The sequence below is a fragment of the Drosophila elegans genome, unplaced genomic scaffold (assembly GCF_018152505.1).
Source record: "Drosophila elegans isolate 14027-0461.03 unplaced genomic scaffold, ASM1815250v1 contig_814, whole genome shotgun sequence".
In the NCBI taxonomy this organism is placed as follows: Eukaryota; Metazoa; Arthropoda; class Insecta; order Diptera; family Drosophilidae; genus Drosophila; species Drosophila elegans.
Window position 1 is genome coordinate 18408868 of NW_024546167.1, and position 15193 is coordinate 18424060.

General features: G+C 40.0%; 1 protein-coding gene across 1 annotated transcript; it reads left to right on the forward strand.

The window, feature by feature from the left end:
* The first annotated feature begins 13642 nt into the window (after window positions 1-13642).
* Window positions 13643-14870, forward strand: LOC108147901 (gustatory receptor for bitter taste 22e). The gene is made up of 2 exons (XM_017274661.1): window positions 13643-14659; window positions 14718-14870. The coding sequence occupies exons 1-2, from the start codon at window positions 13643-13645 to the stop codon at window positions 14868-14870; spliced, it is 1170 nt and encodes a 389-aa protein (XP_017130150.1).
* The last annotated feature ends 323 nt before the right edge of the window (window positions 14871-15193 follow it).

The window sequence follows — 15193 nt, forward strand, 5'->3', positions numbered from 1 at the left end:
GTTATCCCCCTCTCTTTTGCACCCATCTCCCTGTCTCCCTCTCTTTCTCCACAGCTTAGTTTCCTTGTCTCACTTCCATCGCTGTAAGCCAAACGAACAGCATACAAAAGCAATTACGATGGGTGCTTCACCGACTGAGGCCTTACTTCCCACTTCTCGCTTTCTCCTTTCTTTTTTCTCCTTTCCCTCAGAAAAACGCGAGACACAAAGTCAAGGGATTGACAGATGCCGCGCCCCCTCTTCCGGCCCCCTTCAGTCACTTCAATATGTCAAAGCAAAGGAAAAATCACTGCAGGACCCACGGAAGTTTTCCTCGCCAGAATTGTGGCCAAACTGAAAGCTGGGAAAAGAGGAGGGGAAAGTCTCGCCAGTGCAAACAATGGAAAACTGCCGCCCTTCGCCCTCTATTTTCACTCATTCACTCTGCTTGCATTTCATAATTAAACAGAAGTGGAAGCTTTTTCCTTTTATTTAAGGAAACCCCACAAATCTGTTGCCAGGGAAAACTGTGACACGACCTCAAGTCGGAGGAAGGGAAAACCCATTTAAAAAAGTAAAAATAAATCAGAGTGGGCGAAAATTACTGCCGACTTTGTTTTCATTTGTAGCGATCTTTTTTTCCTTTATTTTCTTTATTTTCCCCCAGCTTAGCTGCAGTCTTTCCTTGTCTCTGAGTCCTTTTCTTTGTGTGTTTGCGTGGGAAATGAGGGAAAGCGATACAAATCATGACAAGTGACCCAGAAACTCAACTCGGATCTAAGCTACTTAGCGAAGAATCAAAAGAAATTATTCAATGTTAGGGGGAAACTGCTCTAATATCTTTAAAAATATATTTTTGAAATTATATACAAATTAAAAACATTTCGCCCACTCCAATATAAGATACTTCTGCAGCCAAAAAAATTAACTAAACTAACTAAAAACAAGAAAGAAAGCAAACTTCGGCAAGCCGAAGTTCATATACCCTTGCAGCTATTGCATGAATTAAATACTTTTGAAAACATTTAAATTATGATTTACTTGAGTATATGCTGAAAAACATTGAAACTATGATGATTTGCAGCTCAATTATTAGATAGTTATTTTATATATTTTTATTATTTCTATGGGAGCTATATGCTATAGACGTCCGATTTTGATAAAATTTAAAACATAATTCTGAAATAATTAAACATTGCTATATGTCGAAGAACTAAACAAAAAATTAAAAAACAGAAAAGTTATAATTTTTTTTCATTTATTTTTCCGATTGTTCCTATGGGAGCTATATGCTATAGTCGTCCGATTTTGATGAAATTTAAAACATAATTCTGAAATATTTAACCATTACTATATCTCGAAGAACGAAACAAAAAATTAAAAAACAGCAAAGTTATAATTTTTTTCATTTATTTTTCCGATTGTTCCTATGGGAGCTATATGCTATAGTCGACCGATTTTGATGAAATTTAAACCGTAAATCGGAAATATTTAACCATTACTATATGTCGAAGAACTAAACAAAAAATTAAAAAACAGCAAAGTTATAATTTTTTTCATTTATTTTTCCGATTGTTCCTATGGGAGCTATATGCTATAGTCGTCCGATCCGGCTCGTTCCGACTTATATACTACCTGCAATAGAAAGACAACTTTTGGGAAAGTTTCATGCAGATAGCTTTAAAACTGAGAGACTAGTTTGCATATAAACGGACGGACAGACGGACAGACGGACAGACGGACAGACGGACAGACGGACAGACGGACAGACGGACATGGCTAGATCGACTCGCCTAGTGATGCTGATCAAGAATATATATACTTTATAGGGTCGGAGATGTCTCCTTCACTGCGTTGCAAACTTCTGACTGAAATTATAATACCCTCTGCAAGGGTATAATAAATTACATTTCCTGGAAAATCCAGTTTCGAGTTTTCATCTCGCGGTGCAGTAAATATTATGCCAGGAAAATGAAATTATTTATTTACGTACAACTGAGCGAAGGATGGAAAACTTTGGCTAACAATCAAACTAAAAGTTACTAATTTTTTGTGGCAAGCCTAATGACCTAACTTTTTGTGAAGGAAAAGGATAAGCCAAAATATTAAATACAATTACAAAATTAATTTACATGACTGCAGGACTTGAAAAACAATTAAAAAGTTAGCAAAGTTTCAGCTGAGAAACAGGCAAAAATAAAATCAACTAAAAATCAGACTACAAGAGATTGTTTTGCTCTGCAAAGTTTGCCAATAAATCGAATTGTTGTTAGACAAACTAATCCCGAATTTTTTATATCCCTTGTTTGCTCAAATATTTCAATCGGCTATTCCGTTTTCTCTGCGTATTCCTGGAACCACAAAGGTTTGTTTGTTGCGCAGTTTTCCTCGTGGTTTTTCCTACGTTTGCCAAGCGTATTTTCCTGGGAAATAAATTTGAAAATGGCGCAGTTTTCCCTTCTGCTTATCTGTTGATTCAACTTCCTCTTCGCTGTCTCTCGTATTCTGTGGTAAACAAATTAACAGAAATGATGAACAATGTTCTTCGAGAGATAGATGGAGAGAAAAGTTTCCCTGCCACACAAATCAATTAAAAGTTTGGCCCATCTCCTCAATCTTCCATCTTCATCAGACTTTAAAGGGAATCTCTTTTTTGCCAGAAGAGGGATCTACTACCATGAATCAGGATGGCATTCAAGCATTTCCTTCATATATATTTGATTACAATTCGAACATTGATTGATGGCAGGATCTGCCCAGCATCCTTATTCGCCGGTAAACAATTCTAATTGATATTTAAATTGAGACTTTTGTTTGCAGCTCCCGCAATTCAAACAAACTGCAAGAAGTTTGCCAACTCCCAAGCCAAATAAATTTAAATTCGGGTGTCCTGAATGGATATCCTCCCCATGTCCTCCCACTTTTACACCCAATTAAAATGTGCGAGTCGTTGACATGAATAATAAGAATAAGAAAATCCACCACGCACGGAGGACTGTCTACCGACTAAGGACTACTGACCTCCCCCAAATTGTGGCCCTCGAAAGGATGTTGGACTCGAAATTATGGCAATGGAGTGTGGGAAATTGCGGAAGAGAGCGGGAGCTTTTCCCGAGAATTATCTGAAGGATACTCCTGAGTAAAAAGAGAGAATGTTGCTGGCATCCTGGCAGCATGCTGACAAAGTCTGGCAACATTTGTTGACCGAGGAAACGAGCAGCATCCTTCGTCCTTTGGCTCTCCCTTCACTTCTGCCTGCCTTTTTATTGATTTCGCCTTCTGTTTGGGCTTCGATTTGGGGTTGAAAAAGGTGGAAAGAATCGGGAATGGATTTCTGGGTCAATTGCTTTCTGTTTGCCTACTTTACCCATCTGCTCGTGTTTGTTGGTGACACTTTTCGGGGGTTCCCCCCACAGAACCACAGACATTCAACTTGAAAGTGGGCAACCATACCATACGCCTCACTTTAAACCAATTTCGAACTTGGCCCAAACGACAAACACTTAATTGGCTTAAAGGCCTTGACACAAAGTTTTCACTGGCAATTTGTGATGGTTGCACATTTTCATTTCGTCGTACTCACATGCCACGCCCACTTGAATCGACGCCTCCACAAATTTATTTGTTTTGGTGGGGAAATTGCAGGGAAGAATTAATGAGCAGGTGCAGGTCCTTTTTTCCCTTCTCATTTCTCCACCCAACCCTCTGATAATTGTAACCCCCTTTTTTGATAGATGATGCAGCCTGATTCTGTTCCTGGCACCCGTTTAAAATTCTGCTCACGCAGGACATCAGCTTGGATCCCTCTGCTCCTGATTCTGGGTCCTGTGGTCCTGCCCCTGGCTTCGTCCTTCGTCCTTCAGCAACGCGTTGTGGTTGTCATGGGCGGAGCAACAGGGTTTCAAAGGGGAGCAAAACGGGCGGAAATGGAATGGTGTGTCAAGTGAATTAAAAATATATACTATCATTTAAAATTTCAATTAATTGTACTTAAGTCACATTATTAATTCAAAATTCGTTATTCACTTTCAAATATGGGAGCTTGTTTATTAAGTTTTCAGATTCTCTATTCCCCTTTAAATGGTTTTTCGTCATTTCCTTTCCTGTTTAAAATGCCATTACTCATACGCAGCGTGGTCCACTCCTGTCTGCTCCACTTGTCTTTTCTATCCGACTGGGGAAATGCTTTTAATTCCGCTTTCAGAATTTTTAATGAGTTCACAGTCCGAGACAAGTTCGGCCACAGATTAGAGAAATGTTTTTCCTCCACTTTTAAACCGGTCAAGGTTTCTTTCCGACCTTGAACTTACACATGAAGAAACTCGAATGGAAACCACAATGGGACTCTGATGCATTTTGTAACGAGGGTATTCCTCCTCTTAAATATTTCTTTGCCTTGTTTTCATTTCGGAATTCCTTTTGGCCTACGAATGCAAATGAAAACACTCGGACAAAGTGGAAAATTCTTGCGCTATTTTACCCGTTCTTAACCGCTGTTTTTCCAGGCAGATAAAGATTTTCCTCACCTAGCTGAGGCTGTACTCTTCGTTAAAATGGAGATGAGCACCTGCCTCTCACCTCCAATCCCCCTTTGTCTTGGGGTCACATCAATTTGAATGTTTCGCCTGTTTGAGATGCTAATGCCGCGGTTAAAGCAAGACACGAATATCTCAAATGTCGGAGAGCAGAGAGGTTAACCGAAGGCCAGAGGAAAAGCCAAGTTGCAATGCCTCGGAGTCACGTCCTCTGTCCTCTGTACTCCGTACTCCACTCTCGATTGTGCGACAGTTGAACACTCGCATATGGGTCGATGCTGAAGGTGCTGCATGATTTATGGATGAATGAATGTGAAGATAAGGGAGTCGCAAAGGAGGAGATGCTCATGCTGCTGTTTATGTTCCAGGTGGTAAACAGGGAAACAAGGTGAACAATAGGGAACTGGGAAGAGGAGATCCAACTCGAAGAATATGGATAACACTATGCATATGGATAACACTATGCTTACCCCCGCTTTCTCCTATTCTCCATTGGGCCACTTGCCGCGACTCTCCGCTCAATAAACCGGGAAATACGATAGAGACATCTGCCATTTCCCCCATTTCCCACCCACATTGTTCAGTGAGCGCCCACTGAGGCATGCATAATATATGGTACAGGGCAACCGACCATGCCCTCTTTACGGAAAGGGGCGGGGGATCCTGGGCGATGCCATCCTGCCATCGGTAAATTCGTTAAAATCTTCGCTCCACTCAATTAAAATGCGGAAAACAAAATAAACCGAAAACATGTCAGCAGAAATGATGGAGATTTAAACGGCGAAGAGTAAGGATATGTAAAGTGAAATGTCATCCGTGAGGGAAAACAGGCAGGATATTCATGGAATCGATCTCAGCTGCCTTAATGAAGAAATAAAAGTTTCGATTTACTCGAGGTGAAAGTATAAACCGGAGGAGGTTGCAGAATAAGGGAAAAACCAGAGGACCAACTGTTACAGTGAAATTATGGACTTCTCCTTCTATATGGCGGAATATTAATTAAATGCAAGCGCAAGTTAAAAATATTTCAATTAAAAAGGAGTACTTAAAATAAGTATAGAAAGAAGGAAATCAAGGAAAAAGTGGCACGGAGTAAATAACTTCACTTGATTTTTATTATAAATTGCGCTTTCGTTTAGCTTCTCTCTTTGATTTTCATGGAAATTCCGTGACCTTTTCGCCTTTGAGGTACTCTTAACCTATAGTTTTTTCAACAAATCAAAAGGTTGAACATTTTCTTTCCTTTCCAGTAGTAAGGGACATAAATACTTGGAAATGGTTAGTCAAATAAACTCAATTTCAGACATGAAACTAAATCTCAAAGTGGAATTTGAGTCGTATCTGCAGGCGCTGAAGCAAATGATTCATTAACGAAATAAATGGGTGCCGGTGGCGTATGAGTAATGTTAATCCGATCTTATTTCTCAACTCGACTGGACTTTTATGTTAAATTTCCTTCTCAGTCTCAGTTTTCACTTGCTAATAAGTTAAGAGGTTCCTAATTAATTTTGTATGACTACGCAAATGAAGAGAATCCAGAATAGAGTTCATGGTGGGAATTCAGTGATGGCAAGTCATGTGAACTAATGATAAACACTCTCGACAGGGATGTGTGAAAATGGAAATGGAAATGGGTTGGGGAACTGAGGAAAAGCGGAAGCTCAGATAACGGACCAGGAAAGACAGGAAGTGGGAGTTGGTAGAGAATAGAAAAAAGTACAGGAAGTGCAAAGGAAACCTTCCAATTTCAGTTTATCAGTGAATACCTCGAACTTTTAATTGAAAGAACAAACATCAAATGAAAAGTAGGGTAAATGAAATCAAGTGCAGTTGATATTATGACAGCATGAAAATGGTTCATAAAATGTAAAAAACAACTTAAAACCAGTTCACATCAATGGCAGACCAAGCTAATGACCCATTTAAATGGATCGCATTCCAAATGGTTTTACACAATCAACGGGAAATAGTATAAAAATCAAGGATAAATGTAAACAAAGTTAACGAGGGAAATCTGAACGATGAAATGATTCGCTCCATTGAAGTTGGTTAACGAAAAGTGGAAAATGAAGCTGTCAATTATCAATATGATTTCACTCAAAAGGGACCTCAAATATCTGTGCTCTCAATGAATTTGTGGCAAACTTTGCATAGGAAAAACATTTTGAGCTCTGCCAAATGAAGGAAAAAGGGAAGAAAATCTAGCAAAGCAAATGAAAAGAACATGCCAAACTGCCGCAATTTGTTGCAAAAACAATGAAAGTTTTCCTTGCCGAAAAGGAAATGCAACAAAGTAAAAGGAAGGAAAATGTAGCTTGGGAGATATTTAAATCCTTTGCCCTTTCAGTTTTTCTCTTCTTTAGTAGCAACTGCAATCAGCCACGCCCCCCGTAACTTACCGCCCACTTTGATGACGCTTAATAAAAACCCACCGAAAAATAGAGAAAACAGGGGAAAAGTTCATGTTTTTCCTAGTCAACTCTTTCTTCGGTTGGCTTTGTAAAGGGAAGATTGCGGAAAATGTGGGCGATGAAAGGGGTTTATAAATGGGGAAAATGGGAAAGGACTAAGGACACTTGCTGGTTGCATTTGCGTTGTTTACATCTGGGCAGTGACATTTATTCACTCCCATTTGGACTTGCATTTCAGGGCAGGACTGAATGCCACCGAATTGAAAGTAGGGCGTAATGTGGACACAAATCAGGAATTATTGAAGTAGGAGTTAAACTGATTTAGAAGACCCCGAGCCGATCGAATATTCATCGAAATATGTAAAAACATATGATTTAGATTCTCTAAAAAGGGATTCCCTCGCTTAGTTTTCCACAGCCTCATTTTCGTTCTCGCCACATTGAGCAGCTGTTCTGAATGCGAGGCCATAAAACTAAGTGTTCCCTTTCAAAATCCTTATATCTCCCTAAATCTCCCAACTTCACATCCTGCGCCTTCCTGAATCCTTTCATTTCATATTTCGCCAAAGGGAAACGCAACAGAAAAGAAAATGCGGCTAGACAAGACCAAGAAAACAAGAAAGGGACCACAACTGGCATGAGAGAGAAGGGAACAGAGGGAAGAAAGAGATGGCTGACAGGACAGCAGTCAACATTTGCTGACTTAGCTGCAATTATGGCAGATATTTTTATGAACTTGATGTCAGCACAAACTCAGACTGAGACACTTCCTCCGACACATGGCACACACACTCACACACATGGCTATGGCAGAGTAGATAGGGACATTAGTCTACTGAATGGAGGAAAATTACGGGCTAAAAGGCCAAACGGTGCATGGAAAATGGAGATGAATATGTCAGTTGGAAAATAAATCGCAGAAGCTTGAAAATGCAGAAACTCTTCTCGAAATTATTTAAGGAATAAGTAACTTTGAGGCATCTGATTTTTAATGAGGGAAAATAACACTGATACTTTGAATAGTAATAAAATATGAGCTTAAATAAGATTGGGAAGCCGATATTTAAGATTTAATTGAAGATTATTTTAAAAGGAAAACAAATATGATAAGTAAGCTGAACCTAACATTTTGCTCTTATCTCAAAGTTTCCTCTCATTTAATAAAAACACAATGGGTAATTTCCTGCATGCATTTAAAACCCTCGCATCATAATTAATTTTCCAGTGCCACTTGTGACTGAAAAACGTGTCCACGGCGAAAAACCGCACGAATTTCCGCCAGAGGACAGCAAAAAGCAGAAGTTAATTGTCAAATATTTTCAGAGTACACAGGCGACGCCCTTTGACCTCCACACACTGAACCCTTTCAGATTTCCACCTCTGGAACAAAGGCAAAAGAAGAGGGTATCGCTTTTTCCAAAAACTCACTCCCCAATAACTTGGGGCGCAGTTAAACATGCAAACATTTTTGTTGTTAATTTTTATGGGGGAAATAAGGGAAAATGGGGAGAAGCTTTTCCATTGTAGCACTTTTTACATTCGTGGTAGAAAAATACATTTCAGAAGAGCTTGCCCCACATTTTCAACGCTTTTAATTCGAGGCTCAATAAAAATCATCAACAATTAATTTCCAGTTTCATTGCGCTCCCATTTGGCGGAAGAATTTTATTCCTCTTGAAGAGTTTCCCGGGGAGAAATTCCCCGTCGTAAAATTAAATTTCTCTGCAATTAATTCCGATCTTCCTTGCTTTCTGGGGAAATGTTCTCTGAAATTTCACCGCTGACCCAAAATGACCTACGCATCGATTTTATCGCCTCCCAAAATTCCCACCCTGCTCTATTTTGTATTATTTTCTTTTAATTTATGTCCTCCTTGAAGTTGATTTTATGCTCGAGTTCCCTCTGTCTCTTTTTGACTACCTTACTCTTTCTGTTTTACTCTCAAGAGCCAGTCGCCATTTAATTGTGTTTAAATTAATGCGGAGGAGGTGGAATGGAAGTTTCGATTTCTGTTTATCTTTAGCAATTCCCACTAAAACTGGAATAAATTTTCTTTGAAATTTATTGCTCCGGAAATAAAAGAAAGTTTACCAAAGAAAATGGCTCTGGCGAGTGTACTAAATCGAAATTTTAGGATCGCTTACAGTGGTTAAATTAACTTGCAGCTTTACCATTGAGCGTTTTATTAAATGTTTTTTCATTAAGTGAAACTTAACTTGCAGCTTTACCATTGAGTTTTTATTACATTTTTTTCATTACAATAATCTATAAATGATCAAAAATTACAAATATAAATACACCAGAAAGTCTGCATTGATCAAATTGTCGTTGATAAATCGCAATAAATATTATAATCTATTTATAGACCTCCTCCAAGGTCTTTCCCATTTGAACTTCACCCGAGAGATCGGGAATCGTAAAACTTTCTTAAAATGAACAACAGGCTGAAGTTCCTGCGCAGGAGGATTTTCTATTTTGTCGCTGCGTTTTCATTGCTGATTTTTATCACGGCCCACATTGAAAATTTACGAGTTTTCACAGCGCATAAATTCTGCGCCGTTTGCCAATTTTTATTATCTGCAAAATACTTTATGCGCATCTGAGGAATATTCGCGGGTCTAATGGAAACATGAACCCAAATTGAGACACTTTGCGTAGACCAAAGCAATCATCATACCCTCGGCTGAAGTCGCGAAACTTCTCTGGGGAAAAGCGCGGAAAATGAGCCACCGAATAATGATAAAAGGTGAAAAATGCACTTAGCTGGGAGGAAAAACAGAAAATGCTAAGCGTAACTTATTATGGAAGATGAGGGACGGCAAAAGAAAACTTTCCGCGGAAACTTCAGCTGCATGTGTTGCATACTTTGTGGCGCTCCAAAGAAAGCATGAAAAATGAGCAAAGGAGGAAAGGAAAACATTGCGAAAATGCATCCCCAAGTAAACGGGAAAAACAAATTTTTAATGTCCCTCAAAGGAAGGGGAAAAATAGGAAAAGTTTCTTCTCCGATTGCGATGCAAAATGTTGTCACTTTGTATCCCGACAGCCAGGATCATCAATCGCTGCTCTCTTTTCCTCTGTCACCAAAGATCCCTCAAAGAAAACTCTAAGGATACATATGCATAAATAAAAGAGGACACCCCATAAGCCATACTCCTTCTTTTTGCCAATAAATTTTCAATTTCCGTCCTGAAATTTGAAATTTATTTCACTGCAGAAAGCTAATTTCACAACGCTCCTTTGTAAGTCACTTTCAGAGAGTTTTCCAAGGTGGCCGGTAAGTTTTCCCTGCAGTTTTCCACACAAGCTCACAAGAGTTTATCGAAGGATATAAATACGCGGCAAATTGCATTGTCTGCTCTGGGGATTGCACTTTATTAGATAAGCAAAAAAGAGGTAAACATCTGCCGGGATTCCTGCCTTCCAATCATTTGACAAGTAAACAACTGAAAAGTTCACCCTCCCATTTTCCAATAAATCAAGGAATTTTCCCACCACCGGGGCTGTCAGCAATTTGATTTGATTTGCAGACTCTACGAAAATATTTCATAAATATTTACCAACAGTTTTTTCGTTCTCATCGCATAGCGAACATTTGCAACTGTGAAAATATTTTTCGAGCATTCCGTTTGTTGTTTCTCCTGCTACTTTTTAGTGCAAATATTTTCCAACATTTTTTCGCCTCATTTGCCTGGGTGGACGTGTCCGAAATGGGCGTGGCTGTTTGTCTACCTTTGATGTGCTAAATTGGTGCAAGGATTGCATTTGCAAGGAGATTTGATCGCTTGAAAACAAGAGAAGTTAACTTGAAAGGGTGTTATGGCAATGGAAACCCCTTAGTTTGCATACTTAACTCTCGGAACAGAGATTTTTATTCCGAATCCCCCTTTGGGACAGTATCCATTTGATTTTAACGACTTGCGAGCAAAGTTTCCCCGCAGGCAACGAGAATCCTTTGCCAAGTGAAACATTAAACTTTGCCCCTTCGGAGAAGTAAGGATAACAATAACATAGCGAAGGATATCAGCAGACGCGAAAGGCAGTCAGGATAATGGCCAAACAAGACATGACAGCAATGAGGGGAAACATTTTCAATAATCCCAAGGAAAAGGTTAAAGGCGCGACATTTCCATAGAACTTTGTTTCGTTTTTGGGGCATTACACAAATATGTTTCTTATGCGAAAATCTTTAATGGGATTTTTCTGGTTTATAAGCTTTGAATCTCTTACCAAATGCCTTACCAAAGAAGAAAAAAATCGTATTGGAATAGGCATTTAAGGCAGCCACACCCACTTCTTATCCTGCCTCAGTCACTCCTAATATAATTTTTCTAATTAACTTATTCTGGGCTTATTCTTTAACACCCACTTCCTGTTCCCCTGTTAGACCCCTTTTTTAGGCTTTCTGTTAGCTCCGTTTGAACTTGGCACAGGGAATCCTTTGGATCCTTTACAGCTTCTAATTATGCCAGTTGGCTAAAAATACGAGTTGCGTGGCTAATTGCAGGCGACTGCTTCGAAGGCGGCTCACGTGGCGTATGCGCGATTTGGGGAACTTTTCCTTTTGCGCCTTTAAGGTGTTGTTTTGTTGCTCCTTTTTTAATGAAATCACGCACGTTTCTGAGGGAATACTTGAAGGAAGAGCAAAGCAAAAAGAGCAGGGAGGAATGCCGCCAAATTGTGCGTTTGACGCTTGAGTTCTGCGTTTAATCAGCGATTAAGTTGGGGAGAAAGTAACATAAGTGCCACACAATAAAAAACGGAATTTGTAGGAACCTCTCGCCACAATAATGCTTAGCTGCAATCCTTCTGTGGTTTCTTAGTACTTCCTGAGAAGGTGAGAAGTTCATTCAAGGGAAACAAGAATCCACAATTGTCGAACATTTTGTGTTTAATTAAGCTCGAACTGCTAGAGGTTAAAGTAATTTTTCATCTCAATAGAGGAAATGGCGATTCGTTTAGCCATGCAAATTGGATGTCCAACCACCTGAAAGGATCCCCGTAATGTTGCATTGTTGCCCCTGTTTACTCCCCGTTTGTTTGCTGTGGTCAGCAATTAAAAATTCAAACTACAGTTGTGCCGAGAAGTGCTTCTCTAATTCTAATTGCTTACTGTGTAGCGAATTTCCCCAAAGGACTAACAAAGGACACCCCGAGGATGCGGTTCAGCTGCTCTCCATTGTTATGAAAATGCGGTTGGTTTACAGAATGAATCTGCTTAGAAATTTATAAGCAAGAGGTGCGGGAAAGTGCTTTGGCATTAATTGAAATCTGTTTGGAAAGCGATATAATTCGGTCTTCCTCGGAGTACGTTAAGCAGGGACAAGGAAAATTTCGTACTTAATCAGTTTTTATGGTAGCCAAAGGATTTGTTTTTCAAAGTACAAATTAAACAACTTACCTTTTGCAGTTTTATTCTGCCAAAAACATACTTTAAAGCAACACTAACGAAAAGGGAAAAAATTGAGGAGTTTCCAAAGGAAAATCCATTTACAGGTGACAGCTGCTAAAAGTTTACCAGCTAACATAACTGCCAAAGAGAAAGGGAGTTGCAAAAGTGTTAACTTTGCAACAGTGTCAAAAACTGCAGGCGCAATGGGAAAATAAGTTGTAACCATTCGAAAGTTTGTTGCTGCCATTAGAGAAAAGGTGAAAAAAGGAATGCCAAGGGAGAAATATGTCCAAGCAACTGCCATTTCGATGAAGACAACTCGGTTATTGGCAAGTCTCAGGTATCAATTTAACCCAATTAATCAGAGGGCAAAGCATCGATTTGATTACAAGGACTTAGACGCCTGGCTGGACATCAACCATTATACACATCTTCAGCAGCTCATTGAAGCATCAAACTTGTCGTCTGCAACACTAATTAAATGAAATTTCATTTGCACAACTTGGGAGAATTTCCAGATTGGAAGGCTATCCTTTTGAGAGGACTTCGCCCCAAAAGTCAAATACCCTCGAACTCCGGTTTTATCTCCAAGAGAACTCTCCAGATCTGAAGTGAAATATGCCGGGATATTATCGCACTCGAAGCTTTTCACAGATTTCACTTGAGTTGCAATGGGAAGAGGCTGTCCTCGAGGATGTTTTCAGGTTTTCTTTTTGGCCTCTCCGAATTTTTTTTTACGAGCCTGCCATCAGAAATGACCCAACTAAGTGGGGTGAATTGGGGGCGCATAACTTCAACTGAACTTCAACTCTATGTCCATCCAATTAATTAAATGATTTAATCGCAGCAAATGTTGCTCGCATTATGAGCACAAAGAACTCGTTTGGCCTGTCAAGTGCTCGAACACTTCTTAACAAACATCGGCCTGGTTAGGTATACCTACACTTAAAACTTCTCATATTGATAAGAAAATCATAATGTTTTGTAAAACTACAATAATGTCAAAATAAATATTATTTCAAACACAGGGATTTAAAACTGGTGATTTCTAATTTATGTGTTTCAATTTACAAAGGATACTTATACTTACATTATTGCAAAGTTGTTCTATTAAATGTTTTTTCAGACTTTTGATTTAATATATTTCTCCCAGTGTTGGTGTGGCGAAATGTTTGCTGCTCACTATGCGTAATCCCTTCATCAGCAATTCCCGCACTATGGGCGATGGACGGAAAACATTTGTACATCTAACCAACCTTATCGCAACTGGCACTCGTCTGTTGAAATCCGCTCCTCAACATTCGAGGTTGATTCTCCGGTCCGGAATGTTCCGCCCCAGCGGAAGTGGGCTCCGTTCGAGGCTATCTGGCCTCACATTGAAGAGTGTCCTGTATGCCTCGTGGGTCCTGGGCGTGTTTCCCTTCACCTACGACAGCTGGACGAGGAAATTGCACCGTTCCAAGTGGCTAATTGTGTATGGCCTTGTCTTGAATGCGGCATTTATTGTGCTGGTGGTCACAAATGACACGGAGAGTGAAACGCCAATCAAAATGCAGGTGTTCCATAGGAATGCCCTGGCCGAGCAGGTCAACAGAGTCCACGATGTGCAGACTCTTTCGATGGTGTCTCTGGTGCTGCTCAGAGGTTTCTGGAAAAGCGGAAAAATCGAAAAGATCATAAATGAGCTTTTGGATCTACAACACTACCACTTTCGTCACTATTCTCTGGAGAAGTGCTGCAGCTTTGACCGATTTGTCCAGTATAAAGGGCTATCTGTGATTCTGGAAGTCGTGTCCATGTTGATTTTGGAACTGGGCATGTCACCGAATTTCAGTAGCCAGCTTTTCATTGGAGTAACTGGTCTTTGTTTCATGCTACTCGCTGTTCTTTTGGGAGCCACACACTTTCACCTGGCCGTGGTCTTCATCTACCGATATGTGTGGATTGTCAACAGGGAACTTCTTCGGCTGGTGAACAATCTGGCAAATGGAGAAACTGTGGAGTCTGGCCAAGTGGACTACCTGTTCAAGCTCTACCATCGCCTCTTGGAACTCAACGATCGAGTGGCCTCCATCTACGACTACCAAATGGTCCTGGTCATGGTCAGTTTTCTGCTGGCCAACGTTCTGGGCATCTACTTCTTCATCATCTACTCCATCAGCCTGCACAATGAACTGGATATCAAAATAGTGGTCTTTGTTCAGGCACTGGTACTCAATATGTTGGATTTTTGGCTAAACATTGAAGTTTGCGATTTGGCAGAAAGAACGGGTAGACAAACTTCCACCATTCTGAAGTTGTTCAACGACATTGAGCAATTGGATGTGAAAGTGGAAAGGAGTGTAAGTTTATATACTCTCCTATGTTGTATAAAAAATTCTTTATTAATTTCTTTTATAGATTTCCGATTTTGCCTTGTTTTGCACTCATCGCAGGCTGAGATTTCGTCATTGTGGCTTATTCTATGTGAACTACGAAATGGGATTCCGCATGGCGCTCACCAGTTTTCTGTACCTGCTGTTTCTCATCCAGTTTGATTATAGAAACCTGTGAAGCAGGCGTGTTAACGAGTCCTCTAATTGGTTCGCACTTTCTTGTGTCGTCTGGAGTCGAGTGTTCTGGCAAAGGACCTACAAGTGACAGCTCAAGATGAGGCATTTTTTAAGGGCCAAACGAACAAGTGGGATATGTCCCCGCCGAGCTTACAAGGATTCGTGTCTAAGTGAAAGCCTTGTGGACTTTTCAGCTGGGGGAACGGGAACACAGCCGCAGGACATCTGTGTGCAAAATGCAGCTATAAAAAAGGGGAGTATTTATATCCACCCAAAAAAAAATAGACTATGCAAAAGCCAAAAGGAGAGTTTTAACAAGTCAAA